At 47.2% G+C, this 19,077-nt stretch overlaps 1 protein-coding gene across 1 annotated transcript in view; it reads left to right on the forward strand.

Moving 5' to 3' along the window:
- The window catches only part of ADAM19 (ADAM metallopeptidase domain 19), a 181,991-nt gene that overhangs the window by 59,302 nt on the left and 103,612 nt on the right, over positions 1 to 19,077 (forward strand). Inside the window, exon 4 of the mRNA XM_063928395.1 lies at positions 1,362 to 1,440. Within this exon, the coding sequence (XP_063784465.1) occupies positions 1,362 to 1,440 (79 nt within the window). The remainder of the gene's footprint in view (positions 1 to 1,361; positions 1,441 to 19,077) is intronic.

Genomic DNA, 19,077 nt, shown 5'->3' on the forward strand with positions numbered 1-19,077 from the left:
CGCCACGGGCTCTATTCCCACTCTATGGGTGTCGTGGACACCCACGAGTGGAAATAGTCCCTGTTGGTTGGCATGCCGACCATCGGGATAGTGAGGGGGCGGGATGTCGGTGGAGGTCATGTGACCGTCAGTCTCCCGACCGCCGGTCACATGAATACCACCCGATTAAAATGACATGCAGCATGCCTATATTCTGTGTGTGACTGCGACTGTATTTGCATACAAAATGCTATGCTACGTGACATTTCGGCTGCAGATAGAGACACAATTACACAAAGATTATAGGCCTGCTGCACATCATTGTAATCAGCAGAAGCTGCTTGTACGTCCTGTTACATTACTGTGCATCTAAAATGCATTTTTGCAGAAAAAAAACCTAAAAAAAAAAAAGATGTTCGGCGGTACAGAGTCCCGACCGCAGCATGGCGCAACTTCAAGGGTTGTGATCTTAAAAAGATTTCCTTGCAGATGCCATTAATTAGTTTTGACTTGACATGCGAAAGGGCCATGTAAAGTTAACTCCAACCATGTTTAGTGTCTGTCCCTGTGTTTTATTTACTGTCATGCCAAAGCTCTCTTATCAGGAATTGTACTCGTTTGAAATTAAATGGAAAATCTGATGGAATTATTGGGATTCAATCTCTACACAGTGTGGAATAAAGTCCATTGTTGTGATAGATAAATATTTAACAGTTTATGCAGCATAAGCCAAGAAAGCGCCCGGATGTCCGTTTTCTTTTTGCCTTGCTTCACTAAAATCATCACTGCTCCGCTCCCTTTTGTCATAGATTAATGTTTTATATGCATAAACCTTCCTCAACAAATGCTCTATAAAATTGTGAAAACCACATCAAAATCTGTTCAGTGGTTCTCGGGATTAGCCCAAACAAACAGACAGATTCCTAGCAGAGACTTTATTTTACACTATTTAGTGAAGAACACAGCATTAACCACCTTTGGGCTGTTCTATAAGTAGGCTCTTTATATGTAAGCAGGATTGAGCCTAAATATTAAATTCATTGATACCTTCCATTTAAAGTGAACCATAACAGATATACAGTGGAGTCAGTTGGGTCAAGATATTGTGTATTGAAATGTTCATGAGAATACACCCTATCAATACACTAGAAAATAGTGACCTCATTGAGACATGAGGCACTTTGTACCTCCGGCCTAAATGATACCACCAGCTCCTGGTGAAATTATAAGATGAATATCTGTTCAGACTACCAAATCTTGATTCCACTGTTTAGGTCTACTGGGCCCAGTTTAACCAATAGCAAAGTGAGACATTAAATGTTTGCTTATATATTAATGTTTATATACAGACTTACTTTCTGTTTTTATGCTTTGCTTTGCAGACAACTAATCCACATGAATTACAGAGTGACTCATTACAGCCCCAGTGACATTCCTATTGTTCGGACCCCCAATATGACGGTATGAAGTGATGAATGATGATGGTCGTATTAGATACATTTATATTATTATCACTGTTTGATTCGATTGTGCCGCAAAATTCTGCAGCAGCATACATTGGGGAAATAAAGCATGTGACTATTCTCCTGGTATGGGATGCCTGTGCATTGTGTGCTGTGGTGGTGTAACTACATGGAGGAAATGCAGTTGATATTCCGATATAAAAAGGAATTCCAGTTAGTAGTAGGGGTATGAGGCGTGACTAGCCGTAAAGATGCACCGGACCAGTATTAGCGGAAATTCCTTTTAAAGGTCTCATGATAATTGACACGGATAATTCCCAAAGATCACTGTATATTAATAATATCCACTAAGAGAATTCAGTTACATCGCAGCCTTGTACAGGTGATTAAATTATTATTTCTCATACGTCCTAGAGGATGCTGGGGATGCTTCAAGAACCATGGGGTATAGACGGGATCCGCAGGAGACATGGGCACACTATAAGGCTTTGAATGGGTGTGAACTGGCTCCTCCCCCTATGCCCCTCCTCCAGACTCCAGTTAGATTCTGTGCCCAGCGAGACTGGATGCACACTGAGGAGCTCTCCTGAGTTTCTCAGAAAAATACTTTGTTTAGGTTTTTTATTTTCAGGGAGACCTGCTGGCTACAGGCTCCCTGCATCGTGGGACTGAGGGGAGAGAAGCAGACCTACTTCTTAAGAGTTCAAGGGCTCTGCTTCTTAGGCGACTGGACACCATTAGCTCCAGAGGGTTCGATCACTACGGTACGCCTAGCTGCTTGTTCCCGAAGCCGCGCTGTCGCCCCCTCACAAAGCCAGAAGAAAGAAGCCGGGTGAGTATGAGAAGATCAGAAGACTTCAGTGACGGCAGAAGACTGCTTGAGGTACCGCACAGCAGTCGCGCTGCGCGCCATGCTCCCACACTGATTATGGCACTGCAGGGTGCGGGGCGCCCTGGGCAGCATGAGGGGCCGCAATCGACACTGGCATATAATAGAACAGTGCCCAGGCACTTGTTTGGGGAATCCCCGCCAGTATAAAGAAGTTTGAGCGGGACTAAGCGCGCCATGTCGGGGGGCGGGGCTTAGCCGCATAGCTCTCACCAGTGCCATTATTTCTCTTCACAGAAGGCTGCAGAGACGCTGGCCCTGATCCTCCACACTGCTGTGCAAGTAACAGGGTGCAAAATGGGGGGGGGCACTGATAATTGGTGAATTATATTACTTGATAAAAGCGCTATCAGGTCTGGGCAGTATTATTGCTGACTTCAGAACCGGGATAGGCGCTGGGTGTGAGCCTGCTGAACTTTCTCTGTGTCTCTCTAACAGGCTCTGCTGTGGGTATGTCCCCTATATCCCAGTGTGTTTGTGGCTGTCGGTACTTGTGTGTGTCGGCATGTCTGAAGCTGAATGCTCTTCCCAGGAGGAGGCTGGCGTGGGGACTGACAGTTCTGTGAGAGTGACAGTATCGGCACCGCCGACGGATGATTGGGTCAATATGCTGAGTGTTTTAAATTCAAATGTGACTAAGTTGGCTAAGAGGTTTGATAAATCTGAGTCTAAGAACCAGTCATGGAAGAAATCCATGGAGGAGACTTTGTCACAGGTCCAGACCCCTTCGGGGTCGCAGAAACATACATTTGCCCAAATAGCAGATTCGGATACCGACACGGACTCTGATTCCAGTGTCGACTATGGTGATGCCAGATTACATCCAAAACTGGCTAAGAGTATTCAGTACATGATTGTGGCGATAAAAGACGTTTTACATATCCACTGAGGACCCTGCTGTTCCTGATACGAGGGTCTGTATGTTTAAAGGCAAAAACCTGCGGTAACGTTTCCTCCCTCTCATGTACTGAATGCACTTTTGAAAAAGCTTGGGAAAATCCCGACAAAAAGGTACATGTTCGCAAAATAATTCCAATGGCATATCCATTCCCCTCTGGGGACAGGGATAGCTGGGAGTCAATCCCCACTGTAGACAAAGCTTTGTCGTGTTTATCCAAAAAGGTAGCGCTCCCGTCCCCTGACACGGCAGCCCTGAAGGATCCTGCGGATCGTAAGCAGGAAAATACCCTGAAATCCGTTTATATCACTACAGGGTCGCTACTCAGACCCGCTGTTGCTGCGGCATCGGTGAGTAGCGCTATTGAAAAGTGGCGGAAAACTTGTCATCTGAGGTAGATTCCCTAGACAGGGATAGTGTGCTTTTGACCTTGGGTCATATCAAGGACCGGCTTCTACCAAATCCACCGCATGAGGCTGGGGCTCCGTTGCGGGAGTCCGCACCGGTGGGGGCACGTCTGAAACTCTTCAGTCAGGTCTGGGTGCACTCGGACCTGGATCCTTGGATAGTAGACATAGTAACCCCAGGGTACAAGTTAAAGTTTCAAGACGTACCCCCTCACCGATTTTTCAAATCGGCCTTGCCAGCTTCTCTTCCGGAAAGGGAGATAGAAAGCGCTGCGATACTAAAGTTGTGTCAAAATCAAGTAATTGTCACGGTACCCCCATCTCAATAGGGGGAAGGGATTTACTCGAGCCTGTTCTTGGTCCTGAAGCCAGATGGCTCAGTCAGACCGATTCTAAACCTAAAATCCCTCAATTTCTTTCTAAAAAAATTCAAGATGGAGTCCCTACGAGCAGTGATCTCCAGTCTGGAGGAGGGGGATTTTATGGTGTCGGTCGACATAAAAGATGCCTACTTACATGTCCCCATATATTTCACATCAGGCTTACCTGAGATTTGCTGTGCAGGATTGTCATTACCAATTTCAGACATTGCCTTTTGGTCTGTCCACGGCTCCGAGGATTTTCACCAAAGTAATGGCGGAAATGATGGTTCTCCTGCGCAAGCGGGGAATCACAATTATCCCGTAGTTGGACGATCTCCTGATAAAGGCGAGGTCCAAGGAGCAATTGTTGAAGAATGTTGCCCTTTCACTGACGATTCTGCAACAACACGGTTGGCTCCTAAATTTGCCAAAATCACAGTTGGATCCAACGACACGGCTGTCGTTCCTGGGTATGATTCTGGATACAGAATTGCAAAGAGTTGTTCTTCCAGTGGAAAAAGCTCTGGAAATACAGAACATGGTAAAACAGATTCTGAAACCGGCAAAGGTTTCAGTACTTCGCTGCACTCGGTTGCTGGGAAAGATGGTGGCGGCCTACGAGGCCATTCCGTATGGCAGGTTCCATGCCAGGGTGTTTCAGTGGAACCTGCTGGACTAGTGGTCCGGGTCTCCCCTGGACATGCACCGGAAAATAATTCTATCTCCCAAGACCAGAATTTCCCTTCTGTGGTGGCTGCACAGTTCTCACCTTTTGGAGGGACGCAGGTTCGGGATTCAGGATTGGATCCTGGTGACCACAGATGCAAGCCTCCGAGGCTGGGGAGCAGTCACACAGGGAAGAAACTTTCAGGGAAAGTGGTCAAGCCAGGAAGCTTGTCTACACATAAACATTCTGGAATTAAGAGCCATCTACAATGGCATACTGCAAGCAGAACTTCTTCTTCGAGGTCTGCCGGTCTTGATTCAGTCAGACAACGTGACAGCAGTGGTGTACATAAACCGCCAGGGCGGAACAAAGAGCAGAGCGGCGATGGCCGAGGCCACGAAGATCCTTCGTTGGGTGGAAAGACATGCCAGCGCTCTGTCAGCGGTCTTCATTCCAGGAGTGGACAACTGGGAAGCAGACTTCCTCAGCAGACACGATCTCCATCCAGGGGAGTGGGGTCTTCATCAAGAGGTTTTTGCAGAAGTGACAAGTCGTTGGGGAATTCCTCAAGTGGACATGATGGCATCCCGCCTCAACAAGAAACTTCAGAGATATAGTTCCAGGTCAAGGGACCCTCAAACGATAGCGGTGGACGCCCCTAGTGACACCGTGGGTGTTTCAGTCGGTCTATGTCTTCCCTCCACTTCCACTCATTCCGAAGGTGATAAAAATTATAAGAAGAACAAGGGTTCAGGCGATCCTCATTGTTCCAAATTGGCCAACAAGGGCCTGGTATCCGGATCTTCAGGAGTTGCTCATAGAAGATCCCTGGCCTCTTCCTCTTCGGGAGGACCTGTAGCAACAAGGGCCGTGCGTGTATCAGGACTTACCGCGGCTACGTTTGACGGCTTTGCGGTTGAACGCAAAATCCTAGCCTGAAAGGGTATTCCCAGTGAAGTCATCCCCACACTTCTTCAGGCTAGAAAAGAAGTAACGTCAAGGCATTACCACCGTATTTGGAGAAAATATGTGTCTTGGTGTGAATCCAAGAAGGCTCCTACGGAAGAATTTCACCTGGGGCGTTTGCTCCATTTCCTACAAGCAGGTGTGGATGCGGGCCTAAAGTTAGGCTCTATTAAAGTACAGATTTCAGCCTTGTCAATTTTTTTCCAAAAAGAATTGGCCTCCCTTCCAGAAGTTCAGACCTTCGTAAAAGGCGTGCTGCACATCCAGCCTCCCTTTGTGCCCCAGTGGCACCATGGGACCTTAATGTGGTGTTGCATTTCTTGCAGTCACATTGGTTTGAACCTTTTGCGCAAGGTTGAGTTAAAATTCCTTACTTGGAAAGTGGTCATGTTGTTGGCCTTGGCGTCTGCAAGGCGAGTGTCTGAGTTGGCGGCTTTGTCTCACAAAAGCCCCTATTTGATTTTCCATGCTGATAGAGCGTAGTTGAGAACTCGTCAGCAATTTCTGCCTAAAGTGGTTTCATAATTTCATGTTAACCAGCCAATTGTGGTGCCAGTGGCTACTGACGCCTTGACGGAGTCAAAGTCTCTCGATGTGGTTAGAGCTTTGAAGATCTATGTCTCCAGAACGGCTCAGATTAGGAAAACAGAGGCTCTGTCTGTCCTGTGGGCTCCCAACAAGATTGGGGCTCCTGCTTCTAAGCAGACTATTGCGCGCTGGATTTGTAATACGATTCAGCAGGCTCATTCTACGGCAGGATTGCCGTTACCGAAATCGGTGAAAGCCCATTCTATCAGAAAGGTGGGCTCATCCTGGGCGGCTGCCCGAGGAGTCTTGGCCTTAACACTTTGCCGAGCTGCTACTTGGTCGGGTTCAAACACCTTTGCGAAGTTTTACAAGTTTGATACCCTGGCTGAGGAGGGCCTCTTGTTTGGTCAATCGGTGCTGCAGAGTCATCTGCACTCTCCCGCCCGTTTGGGAGCTTTGGTAATTACCCCTTGGTTCTTGAAGCATTCCCAGCATCCTCTAGGACGTTTGAGAAAATAGGATTTTAATACCTACCGGTAAATCCTTTTCTCTTAGTCCGTAGAGGATGCTGGGCGCCCGTCCCAGTGCGGGCTGTATCTGCAGTTTGGTTATAGTTACGCTCATGTTGCGTTGAGTTCATTTAATCTGTGACTGTTGTTGGTCATGCCGTTGCATGCGTTGTTGTTGAATGCCATGTTGTACGGCGTGTTAGTGGTGTGAGCTGGTATGTATCTCACCTTAGTTTAAAATAATTAAATAAATCCTTTTCCTCGAAATGTCCGTCTCCCTGGGCACAGTTCCTATAACTGGAGTCTGGAGGAGGGGCATAGGGGGAGGAGCCAGTTCACACCCATTCAAAGTCTTATAGTGTGCCCATGTCTCCTGCGGATCCCGTCTATACCCCATGGTTCTTGAAGCATCCCCAGCATCCTCTACGGACTAAGAGAAAAGGATTTACCGGTAGGTCTTAAAATCCTATTTTATTATTTACATGGTGACACTGCGCCGTATAGAGTGGATGGAACACACAGCAAAATTACATAGCACATGAGTGATCAGACAAGACAGTTATACACAAGTTCACAACTTTACAGCAATAGATAATTATAATTTGCAATTGACATCGTTCCATAGAGACAGTAGAAAGAGAATAGGCTCCCCTCGCCTATCAGATTGCTAGGAGGATGGGTGGTATGCTTGGGTAGAGACATGATAGATCGTAGAAGGATTGGAGCAGCACAGGAGGAACCCCGGGGCGACGGTAGACGGTAGGTGATGGGAGAGGAGGGTAGGCGGCAGTCATTGGCAGAGCAAAGTGGGTGGGAGAGGGAGATGGGGTGGAAATTAGGTTGTAGAGGTAGGGAGGGGAGAAGTGATTGACGGGTAATGAGGTGAGCAAGAGGCTGAAGAGGCTATGATCTGTATACATGTAATTGTTATCTTTACATATGACCATAAGCATGTCTAAATAGCTATTAATAACCGTCTATTTATCCCAAAAGCATTAATTTAAGTATATTAGCCAAAAATCTGTGCAGTTTGTCTCACCTGAACTCGGGATTAATAAACCATCCATATTGCCAGGTGATCAGGTGAATGTATTTACCTGAATGATCTATATTCTTCCCACACCTCCTACATAGGTTGTAAAGTAGCAGTACCATAGTTCCTACAACCCAATTCAATTGCACTTTTTTGCAGACCTATGGATATTAGCTAAACCTTCTCTTCATATTTTTTTTGTTACAAACCTTCTTTTTAAAAAAAAGCAACATATTTCCTATGAAATAACTATATGGTAAATTTAATTTCTCTCTACGCATGACACAATATAAACAAAAAATGTCATATTCTTGGGTACAATGTGTCTATATGTGACTTAACAAGAACTCTGCTTGCTTCCACTGAATCTTGTTGCTGCATACTTTACTCATAAGTAGATTTTGTAACATTTATCAAACAAAAATTACTGCATAATTGTGTCATCACTCGACAATTTCAGTCGGAAATATACCTAGGATTTGTCTGCTGGTATAGAAATACTTTTTTTTATATTTTCCTCACGTAACCAATGAAGGTTTATATTTCTTACAATGAATCTAATGATTTTTTTATTACTTGTTAAATATAACCAATGAAGGCTTCTATTATTTCATTCAGTAAATATCATTAATTCTTATTTCTATTAAGGAGCTATACAACACTCTACTACAAATAGTCAACCTATCCTTTTCAGAAAAGAAATAAAAGTTATGTTTTTACTATTACAATATATTAATCAGAAGAGTGCGCCACAAAGAGATTTATGCGCTTTTCATTGGTCTTCTGCCAATGACTATCTTTTGAGGGGACCGGTATGAGATCCTGTTGGCCGGGATGCCGACCGTCAGGATCCCGACATCGCATCCGGCGTGGTGGAATGCCGGCATGGGGGCGAGTGCAAAGAAGCCCCTTGCGGGTGATTCCCCACACATAGAGGGGGAATCGTCTACCTCGCCGGTATACTGGTTGTGGTATGGTGGCCCTGTCGGAATCCCGGCGTCAGTATTGTGACAGCCGGGATCCCGACTATCGGTATGCTGACCGCATAGCATTTTACGTACTTTGTATTCAAATCTGAGGGGCACCTCCGTCACCACATTGCCAATTGATTAATTTTAACAGACTGGTTTCAATCAATTACTCTATATATTATCTTTTACCGGTGCAGGATACCCAAATCCCCTTTTTCTGTGACTGATCCTTCTGAGTTCTCCACTCAGTCATTTGCACAGTCCTTACAGCTATTCTATATTTCTCTGACGTCCTAGTGGATGCTGGGGACTCCGTCAGGACCATGGGGGATTAGCGGCTCCGCAGGAGACAGGGCACAAAAATAAAGCTTTAGGATCAGGTGGTGTGCACTGGCTCCTCCCCCCATGACCCTCCTCCAAGCCTCAGTTAGGTTTTTGTGCCCGTCCGAGCAGGGTGCAATCTAGGTGGCTCTCCTAAAGAGCTGCTTAGAAAAAGTTTTTAGGTTTTTTATTTTACAGTGAGTCCTGCTGGCAACAGGCTCACTGCAACGAGGGACTTAGGGGAGAAGAAGTGAACTCACCTGCGTGCAGGATGGATTGGCTTCTTAGGCTACTGGACACCATTAGCTCCAGAGGGATCGAACACAGGCCCAGCCATGGAGTCCGGTCCCGGAGCCGCGCCGCCGACCCCCTTGCAGATGCCGAAAAGTGAAGAGGTCCAGAAACCGGCGGCAGAAGACTTTTCAGTCTTCATGAGGTAGCGCACAGCACTGCAGCTGTGCGCCATTGTTGTCACACACTTCACACCAGCGGTCACTGAGGGTGCAGGGCGCTGTGGGGGGCGCCCTGGGCAGCAATGAAATACCTATACTGGCTAAAAGATACATCACATATAGCCCCTGGGGCTATATGGATGTATTTAACCCCTGCCAGGTCTCAGAAAAACGGGAGAAGAAGCCCGCCGAAAAGGGGGCGGGGCCTATTCTCCTCAGCACACAGCGCCATTTTCCCTCACAGAAATGCTGGTGGGAAGGCTCCCAGGCTCTCCCCTGCACTGCACTACAGAAACAGGGTTAAAACAGAGAGGGGGGGCACTTATTTGGCGATATGATTATATATATATTAAGATGCTATAAGGGAAAAACACTTATATAAAGGTTGTCCCTGTATAATTATAGCGTTTTGGTGTGTGCTGGCAAACTCTCCCTCTGTCTCTCCAAAGGGCTAGTGGGGTCCTGTCCTCTATCAGAGCATTCCCTGTGTGTGTGCTGTGTGTCGGTACGTGTGTGTCGACAGGTATGAGGATGATGTTGGTGAGGAGGCGGAGCAATTGCCTGTAATGGTGATGTCACTCTCTAGGGAGTCGACACCGGAATGGATGGCTTATTTAAGGAATTACGTGATAATGTCAACACGCTGCAAGGTCGGTTGACGACATGAGACGGCCGGCAAACCAATTAGTACCTGTCCAGGCGTCTCAAACACCGTCAGGGGCGTTAAAACGTCTTTTTACCTCAGTCGGTCGACACAGACACGGACACTGACTCCAGTGTCGACGGTGAAGAAACAAACGTATTTTTCTTTTAGGGCCACACGTTACTTGTTAAGGGCAATGAAGGAGGTGTTACATATTTCTGATACTACAAGTACCACAAAAAAGGGTATTTTGTGGAGTGTGAAAAAACTACCTGTAGTTTTTCCTGAATCAGATAAATTAAATGAAGTGTGTGATGATGCGTGGGTTTCCTCCGATAGAAAATTATTGGCGGTATACCTTTTCCCGCCAGAAGTTAGGGCGTGTTGGGAAACACCCCTTAGGGTGGATAAGGCGCTCACACGCTTATCAAAACAAGTGGCGGTACCGTCTCCAGATAGGGCCGCCCTCAAGGAGCCAGCTGATAGGAGGCTGGAAAATATCCTAAAAAGTATATACACACATACTGGTGTTATACTGCGACCAGCGATCGCCTCAGCCTGGATGTGCAGCGCTAGGGTGGCTTGGTCGGATTCCCTGACTGAAAATATTGATACCCTTGACAGGGACAGTATTTTATTGACTATAGAGCATTTAAAGGATGTATTTCTATATATGCGAGATGCACAGAGGGATATTTGCACTCTGGCATCAAGAGTAAGTGCGATGTCCATATCTGCCAGAAGTTGTTTATGGACACGACAGTGGTCAGGTGATGCAGATTCCAAACGGCACATGGAAGTATTGCCGTATAAAGGAGAAAAAGACAACGTCTTTTCAGCCTCAGTCCTTTCGTCCCCATAAGGGCAAGCGGGCAAAAGGCCAGTCATATCTGCCATGGGATAGAGGAAAGGGAAGAAGACTGCAGCAGGCAGCCCATTCCCAGGAACAGAAGCACTCCACCGCTTCTGCCAAGTCCTCAGCATGACGCTGGGGCCGTACAAGCGGACTCAGGTGCGGTGGGGGGGTCGTCTCAAGAGTTTCAGCACGCAGTGGGCTCACTCGCAAGTGGACCCCTGGATCCTACAAGTAGTATCCCAGGGGTACAGATTGGAGATTCGAGACGTCTCCCCCTCGCAGGTTCCTGAAGTCTGCTTTACCAACGTCTCCCTCCGACAGGGAGGCAGTAGTGGAAACAATTCACAAGCTGTATTCCCAGCAGGTGATAATCAAAGTACCCCTCCTACAACAAGGAAAGGGGTATTATTCCACACTATATTGTGGTACTAAAGCCAGACGGCTCGGTGAGACCTATTCTAAATCTGAAATATTTGAACACTTACATACAAAGGTTCAAATCAAGATGGAGTCACTCAGAGCAGTGATAGCGAACCAGGAAAAAGGGGACTATATGGTGTCCCGGGACAGATGCTTACCTCCATGTCCCAATTTGCCCTTCTCACCAAGGGTACCTCAGGTTCGTGGTACAGAACTGTCACTATCAGTTTCAGACGCTGCCGGTTGGATTGTCCACGGCACCCCGGGTCCTTACCAAGGTAATGGCCGAAATGATGATTCTTCTTCAAAGAAAATGGACGATCTCCTGATAAGGGCAAGGTCCAGAGAACAGTTGGAGGTCGGAGTAGCACAATCTCAAGTAGTTCTACGACAGCACGGGTGGATTCTAAATATTCCAAAACCGCAGCTGTTTCCGACGACACGTCTGCTGTTCCTAGGGATGATTCTGGACACAGTCCAGAAAAAGGTGTTTCTCCCGGAGAAGAAAGCCAGGGAGTTATCCGAGCTAGTCAGGAACCTCCTAAAACCAGGAAAAGTGTCAGTGCATCATTGCACAAGGGTCCTGGGAAAAATGGTGGCTTCTTACGAAGCGATTCCATTCGGCAGATTTCACGCAAGAACTTTTCAGTGGGATCTGCTGGACAAATGGTCCGGATCGCATCTGCAGATGCATTAGCGGATAACCTTATCGCCACGGACAAGGGTGTCTCTTCTGTGGTGGTTGCAGAGTGCTCATCTGTTAGAGGGCCGCAGATTCGGCATACAGGACTGGGTCCTGGTGACCACGGATGCCAGTCTGAGAGGCTGGGGAGCGGTCACACAGGGAAGAAACTTCCAGGGAGTATGGTCAAGCCTGGAGATGTCTCTTCACATAAATATACTGGAGCTAAGAGCGATTTACAATGCTCTAAGCCTGGCAAAACCCCTGCTTCAGGGTCAGCCGGTGTTGATCCAGTCGGACAACATCACGGCAGTCGCCCACGTAAACAGACAGGGCGGCACAAGAAGCAGGAGAGCAATGGCAGAAGCTGCAAGGATTCTTCGCTGGGCGGAAGATCATGTGATAGCACTGTCAGCAGTGTTCATTCCGGGAGTGGACAACTGGGAAGCAGACTTCCTCAGCAGACACGATCTACACCCGGGAGAGTGGGGACTTCATCCAGAAGTCTTCCACATGATTGTGAACCGTTGGGAAAAACCAAAGGTGGATATGATGGCGTCTCGCCTCAACAAAAAACTGGACAGGTATTGCGCCAGGTCAAGAGACCCTCAGGCAATAGCTGTGGACGCTCTGGTAACACCGTGGGTGTTCCAGTCAGTGTATGTGTTTCCTCCTCTGCCTCTCATACCAAAAGTACTGAGAATTATACGGCAAAGGGGAGTAAGAACGATACTCGTGGCTCCGGATTGGCCAAGAAGAACTTGGTACCCGGAACTTCAGGAGATGCTCACGGAAGATCCGTGGCCTCTACCTATAAGACGGGACCTGCTTCAGCAGGGACCGTGTCTATTCCAAGACTTACCGCGGCTGCGTTTGACGGCATGGCGGTTGAACGCCGAATTCTAAGGGAAAAGGCATTCCGGAAGAGGTCATTCCTACACTGGTAAAAGCCAGGAAGGAGGTGACTGCACAACATTATCACCGCATTTGGAGAAAATATGTTGCGTGGTGTGAGGCCAGGAAGGCCCCCACGGAGGAATTTCAATTGGGTCGATTCCTACATTTCCTGCAAACAGGATTGTCTATGGGCCTCAAATTGGGGTCCATTAAGGTTCAAATTTCGGCCCTGTCGATTTTCTTCCAGAAAGAATTGGCTTCAGTTCCTGAAGTCCAGACTTTTGTAAAAGGAGTACTACATATACAGCCCCCGGTTGTGCCCCCAGTGGCTCCGTGGGACCTTAATGTAGTTTTGGATTTAAAATCTCAAATCCCATTGGTTTGAGCCACTCAAATCGGTGGATTTGAAATATCTTACATGGAAAGTAACCATGCTACTGGCCCTGGCTTCAGCCAGGAGAGTGTCAGAATTGGCGGCTTTATCGTATAAAAGCCCATATCTGATTTTCCATTCGGACAGGGCAGAACTGCGGACGCGTCCTCAGTTTCTGCCTAAGATGGTGTCAGCGTTTCACCTGAACCAGCCTATTGTGGTGCCTGCGGCTACTAGCGATTTGGAATTCCAAGTTGCTGGACGTTGTCAGGGCATTGAAAATATATATTTCAAGGACGGCTGGAGTCAGAAAATCTGACTCGCTGTTTATACTGTATGCACCCAACATGGGTGCTCCTGCTTCTAAGCAGACGATTGCTCGTTGGATTTGTAGCACAATTCAACTTGCACATTCTGTGGCAGGCCTGCCACAGCCTAAATCTGTCAAGGCCCATTCCACAAGGAAGGTGGGCTCATCCTGGGCGGCTGCCCGAGGGGTCTCGGCATTACAACTCTGCCGAGCAGCTACGTAGTCGGGGGAGAACACGTTTGTAAAATTCTACAAATTTGATACCCTGGCTAAAGAGGACCTGGAGTTCTCTCATTCGGTGCTGCAGAGTCATCCGCACTCTCCCGCCCGTTTGGGAGCTTTGGTATAATCCCCATGGTCCTGACGGAGTCCCCAGCATCCACTAGGACGTCAGAGAAAATAAGATTTTACTTACCGATAAATCTATTTCTCGTAGTCCGTAGTGGATGCTGGGCGCCCATCCCAAGTGCGGATTGTCTGCAATACTTGTACATAGTTATGGTAAAAAAAATCGGGTTGTTATTGTTGTGAGCCGTCTGTTCAGAGGCTCCTACGTTTGTCATACTGTTAACTGGGTTCAGATCACAAGTTGTACGGTGTGATTGGTGTGGCTGGTATGAGTCTTACCCGGGATTCAAAATCCTTCCTTATTGTGTACGCTCGTCCGGGCACAGTATCCTAACTGAGGCTTGGAGGAGGGTCATGGGGGGAGGAGCCAGTGCACACCACCTGATCCTAAAGCTTTATTTTTGTGCCCTGTCTCCTGCGGAGCCGCTAATCCCCCATGGTCCTGACGGAGTCCCCAGCATCCACTACGGACTACGAGAAATAGATTTATCGGTAAGTAAAATCTTATTTTTAATTTCTCAATCTTATACTTCATTTTCAATTGTCTGTATATCTCCAGTAAAAACCAGACGTAGCATGTCTGACTTTAAACTTTTGTCTGAATTATCAATCAGACGTAAAAAGAGTGATCTTGACAATATCTTCTCAACCACATCTGATCCAATTGAACCGGAACCAGTTGGGAGGAGGATTTTTGCTAAACTAAATAAGCATCTACATAAGTTGGAATCTAAGTCCAGAAAATTATCTGAAGCAAAAAATAGCCCTTAAACTTTCCCTACCTACGAATTAGAAAAAAAAAAATGGGAAAATGAACTAAAGTGCTCCTTGGAGCTTATCAGTATCCTGATTAAACATAATAATTTAGTATTAGAGAAGTGTGGAAAAAAAAATCAACACTATTGGCAAAAAACTAGAACCCTGGGAGAATAACGTTACCTTCCAGAAGGCATTTGAGAGTCATAAGAAGGCATTGGACCTCTATGAGACTACTATCATTGATATGAAGAAACTCAAATTCTCAAGAGATAGGAATGATTTTGCCTCAGGGAGGATTTTTAAGTGGAACAAAAGACGTACAAAACCAATACATTTGAGTAATACTCATTATTGGAAATTGAGACATCGGGTAACGAAGACACCAGTGACATGGAATCCAGAGCCAGTACATCCTGTAGAGGAGAATCCGATCCCAGACACTCCTCTTTTTTTAGAGAATACCAAAGCCCACCGAGGACGACCCCCAAGAGGAAGAAGAGGTGAGGCAGCAAAAAGTTTAAGAGATTACTCAGGATGGGAAACGAGATCCCCAACCCGATACTCACCCCGAACCTTCAACAAGAGGAAATAACAAACAACGTGTCACAACTCAATATAATCAATCTATCTGAACATGATCTGACAACTGACCAACTGAGAGGATTATCATTTTCTCCATCAAAAAACGTAAATCGCTTTCAATGGGAGAAGGATCCACGCCTCTTCGGGAGAAAGCTGCTATTAACTTAACAGCAATATTGGCAGTGTTCATTCCCGGAGTCCTCAACTGGGAAGCAAATTTCCTCAGTCGTCAGGACGTACACGCCGAGGAGTGGAGTCTTCATTCAGAAGTCTTGCAACTCCTAGTGGACAAGTGGGGCCTACCAGATGTAGACTTGATGGCATCTTAACACAATCACAAGGTTCCAGTCTTCAGATCAAGGACAAGGGATCCTCAAGCAGCATTCGTGGACGCACTGGCAATTCCATGGAACTTTAGGCTGCCATACGTGTTCCCTCCAGTGTCACTCCTGCCCAGACCTGCAGGGTCTTTCGATAGAGCGTCCTCTTCTAGTTCCTCAACGCCCAGCCCTCCTCGTTCAGGGCCCTTGTGTCTACCCGGACCTGGCCAGACTGGCTTTAACGGCGTGGCTCTTGAAGCTTCACTCCTGAGGGCCAAAGGATTCTCTGAGGTGGTTATCCAAACTATGCTAAAGGCCCGCAAACCAGCTTCTGCACGGATTTATTACAGGGTCTGGAATTCTTACTTCACCTGGTGTGCTGCTAAGAATTACGATGGATACAATTTCAAAACTTCCAGACTTTTGGCTTTTCTGCAACAAGGCCCAGACCTGGGCCTTCGTCTGGCCTCCCTCAAGGTTCATATTTCTGCCTTCTTGGTGTCGTTTCAGAGGAAGATTGCGTCTATTCCTGACGTTCATTATTTCACTCAAGGTGTTTTACGGATTCAGCCTCCCTACGTCCCTCATGTGGCTCCATGGGATCTGTCTGTTGTCTTGAATGCCCTACAAGAGTCTCCGTTTGAACCTCTTGAGTCTGTGGACCTTAAATATCTTACGCTTAAGGTCGTGTTTCTACTGGCTATTGCCTCTGCTAGGAGGGTGTCGGACTTAGGCGTTTTGTCCTGTCATCCACCCTTTCTGATTTTGCACCGTGATCGGGCAGTTCTTAGAACTCGTCCCGGTTATCTACCTAAGGCGGTGTCATCTTTCCATCTTAACCAAGAGATTGTGGTTCCGGCTTTTATCTCTTCTAGTTTGTCCTCCAAAGAGCTGTCTTTGGATGTGGTACGGGTTCTCCATATTTACGTGGAGAGGGCTGCCTCTCTCAGGAGCTCCGATACCCTTTTTGTACTTTTTGGTTTTCACAAACGTGGCTGGCCTGCAAATAAGTAAACCTTGGCCGGATGGATTAGAATGGTGATTGAACAAGCTTATGCACAGGCTGGTCTTCCAGCTCCTGCTGCTATCGGAGCCCATTCTACTCTGTCTGTTGGACATTCTTGGGCGGCCTGCCGAGGCACGTCCGCTGAACAATTGTGCAAGGCGGCTACGTGGTCATCAGTGAACACGTTCATTAGGTTTTATGCCTTTGATACTTCCGCCTCCCAGGATGCTTCTTTTGGATGCCGGGTTCTTGTGCCCACTATGATGCGTCCCCTTCCATGAGGAACTGCTTTAGGACATCCCTAATGTATTCCCTGTGGAACACAGTGTACCACGCTGCAGAAAAGGAGAGTTATGGTAGACTTACCATGGTTAACTCTCGTTCTGCGAGGTACACTGGGTTCCACAGGGCGCACACTCTGACGCACTTAGCTTGTTTGGGTTTGTACGGCATTAGCCGCTAGTCCCTTCTCCTGTCGTGAGAATGTGGTTCTATGTGACTAACATCTGCCTTCTCTTTTACCTGCTACTGCATTGGACTGGTTAACGAAACTGAGCTCCAGTGTCCGGAAGGCATGCAATGCATCCTGTGAAAATGCCTGTGCTTCGTTTACTGCCCTGGTGGATATAGTGGGGTCCCTGAGCAGTACAGTGTCCACGCCAGCCGCGCGGTCCGTCTCCCACGGGCAGCGCATGAATCACGATTTGTACCCGGCGGGTCCCCCTGGGGGACCTTCTTACCTCCTCCCCAAGTCCTGCAGCCACGCGATCCTGGAGATGAGCAGCGGCGGTGTGCCAAAATACTGGTGCATCTCCGCTGTAAGTACCCGGGAACCAGGCCGCGGGAGTATACAGCGCCGCAAAGGGGAGGTGATGGAGCCGCAGCACGGCATGTCTCCCAGACATAGAAGTGCTGCGGCTCAGTAGCATAGTAAAAGCTTTCTTCATTTCTTCCAAGTCTTCATGGCTGCTTTAGGCAGCCCCCTCTGTTAGTGACCTGCACTGCAGGCACCAACTTTAAAACTGAGCTCCTGTGCACGGACGAGGGGTTATATAGAGGAGACGGTGCGGTGCATCCTGGGAACAGTCAAAGCTTTAGCCTGTCGGTGCCTCTGGATCAAGATCCAACTCTGCACCCCGATGTATTACCTGTGGAACCCAGTGTACATCGCAGAAAGAGATTTAACTATGGTAAGTCTACCATAAATCTCATTTTAATACTGTATCCCTATACTATATAAACTAATTTCTGATATCACCTGTCTACTACATTTTCCTTGCATATTTTAGAATGTTCCTAGCATTATCATCATGGCAATTGCCGTTATCAGCACCGACATTTACATGGTGCATCTAACATTAAGAATTACTTAACAACTAATATACTGTGGGGGTAATTCAGATTTGATCGCTGCAGGTGATGAGGTCCAAACTGCGCATGCGTATGCACCACAATGCGAAGGCGCATCGGACAGCTACAACAGGCATCGCTGGTCAGCGACAGGATAATGCGTAGGATCAATTCTCATGGGCGTTCACAAGGTGATTAACAGGAAGAGGCCATTTGTGGGTGGCAACTGACCGTTTAAAGGGAGTGTCCGGAAAAACGCAGGCGTGTCCAAACGTTTTCAGGGAGGGTGTCTGATGTCAGCTCCGGGCCCGATCAGCAGGATTCAATCACACTGGAAGAGTAAGTCCTGGGCTGCGCAGAGACTGCACAAACTGATTTTTAGCAGCTCTGCTAACACATAGGAACGCACACTTGTACAGCGAAATACACTCCCCCTGTAGGTGGCGACTATCTGATTGCAGGACAGCAAAAAACGCAAGGGTTCCGAATTAGCCACCAATTACATTAGCACCGACCTGTACATGGCGAAATTAACATCAAGTGGAATTGCTTTATAACTAGTAGACTATGATCTCTTAAAAGTCCCCATTAAGCCATCAATATCCTCTGAGAACAAACAATTTCCCATTACAAAGTTTGTTTTATGTAGCAGATACATACCTCCCAACATGACCCTCTCCAGGAGGGACACAATGCTCTGCTCCTGGACTTCCCTCTTGAAGTATGATTGCTGGCACCTGTGTTGAACAGGTTAATGGATAAGAAAGGTGTTTCAGCACAGGTCATGGCAATCCTAAATTAAGAGGTAAGTCCAGGAGCAGAGCATTCTGTCCCTCCTGGAGAGAGTCATGTTGGGAGGTATGCAGATATATTTTTCTAACCAGGTATATTGTCTGACCTGACTGAATATGAAACTAATAAGTGTCCTGTCCATTTGGAATTGTATGATTAACTACACAGCCTCTGCTCAGTGAGGCAATTAAGAGCATGTATACCTGACCACAGGAAGCTACGTCAGGCTGTAGGTGAGCAAGCCATTCGTGGTGGAATGATCGTTCTAAAACAGCTGTGGCTCTCAGCTGCAGG

The sequence above is a fragment of the Pseudophryne corroboree genome, chromosome 6 (genome assembly GCF_028390025.1).
Source record: "Pseudophryne corroboree isolate aPseCor3 chromosome 6, aPseCor3.hap2, whole genome shotgun sequence".
In the NCBI taxonomy this organism is placed as follows: domain Eukaryota; kingdom Metazoa; phylum Chordata; class Amphibia; order Anura; family Myobatrachidae; genus Pseudophryne; species Pseudophryne corroboree.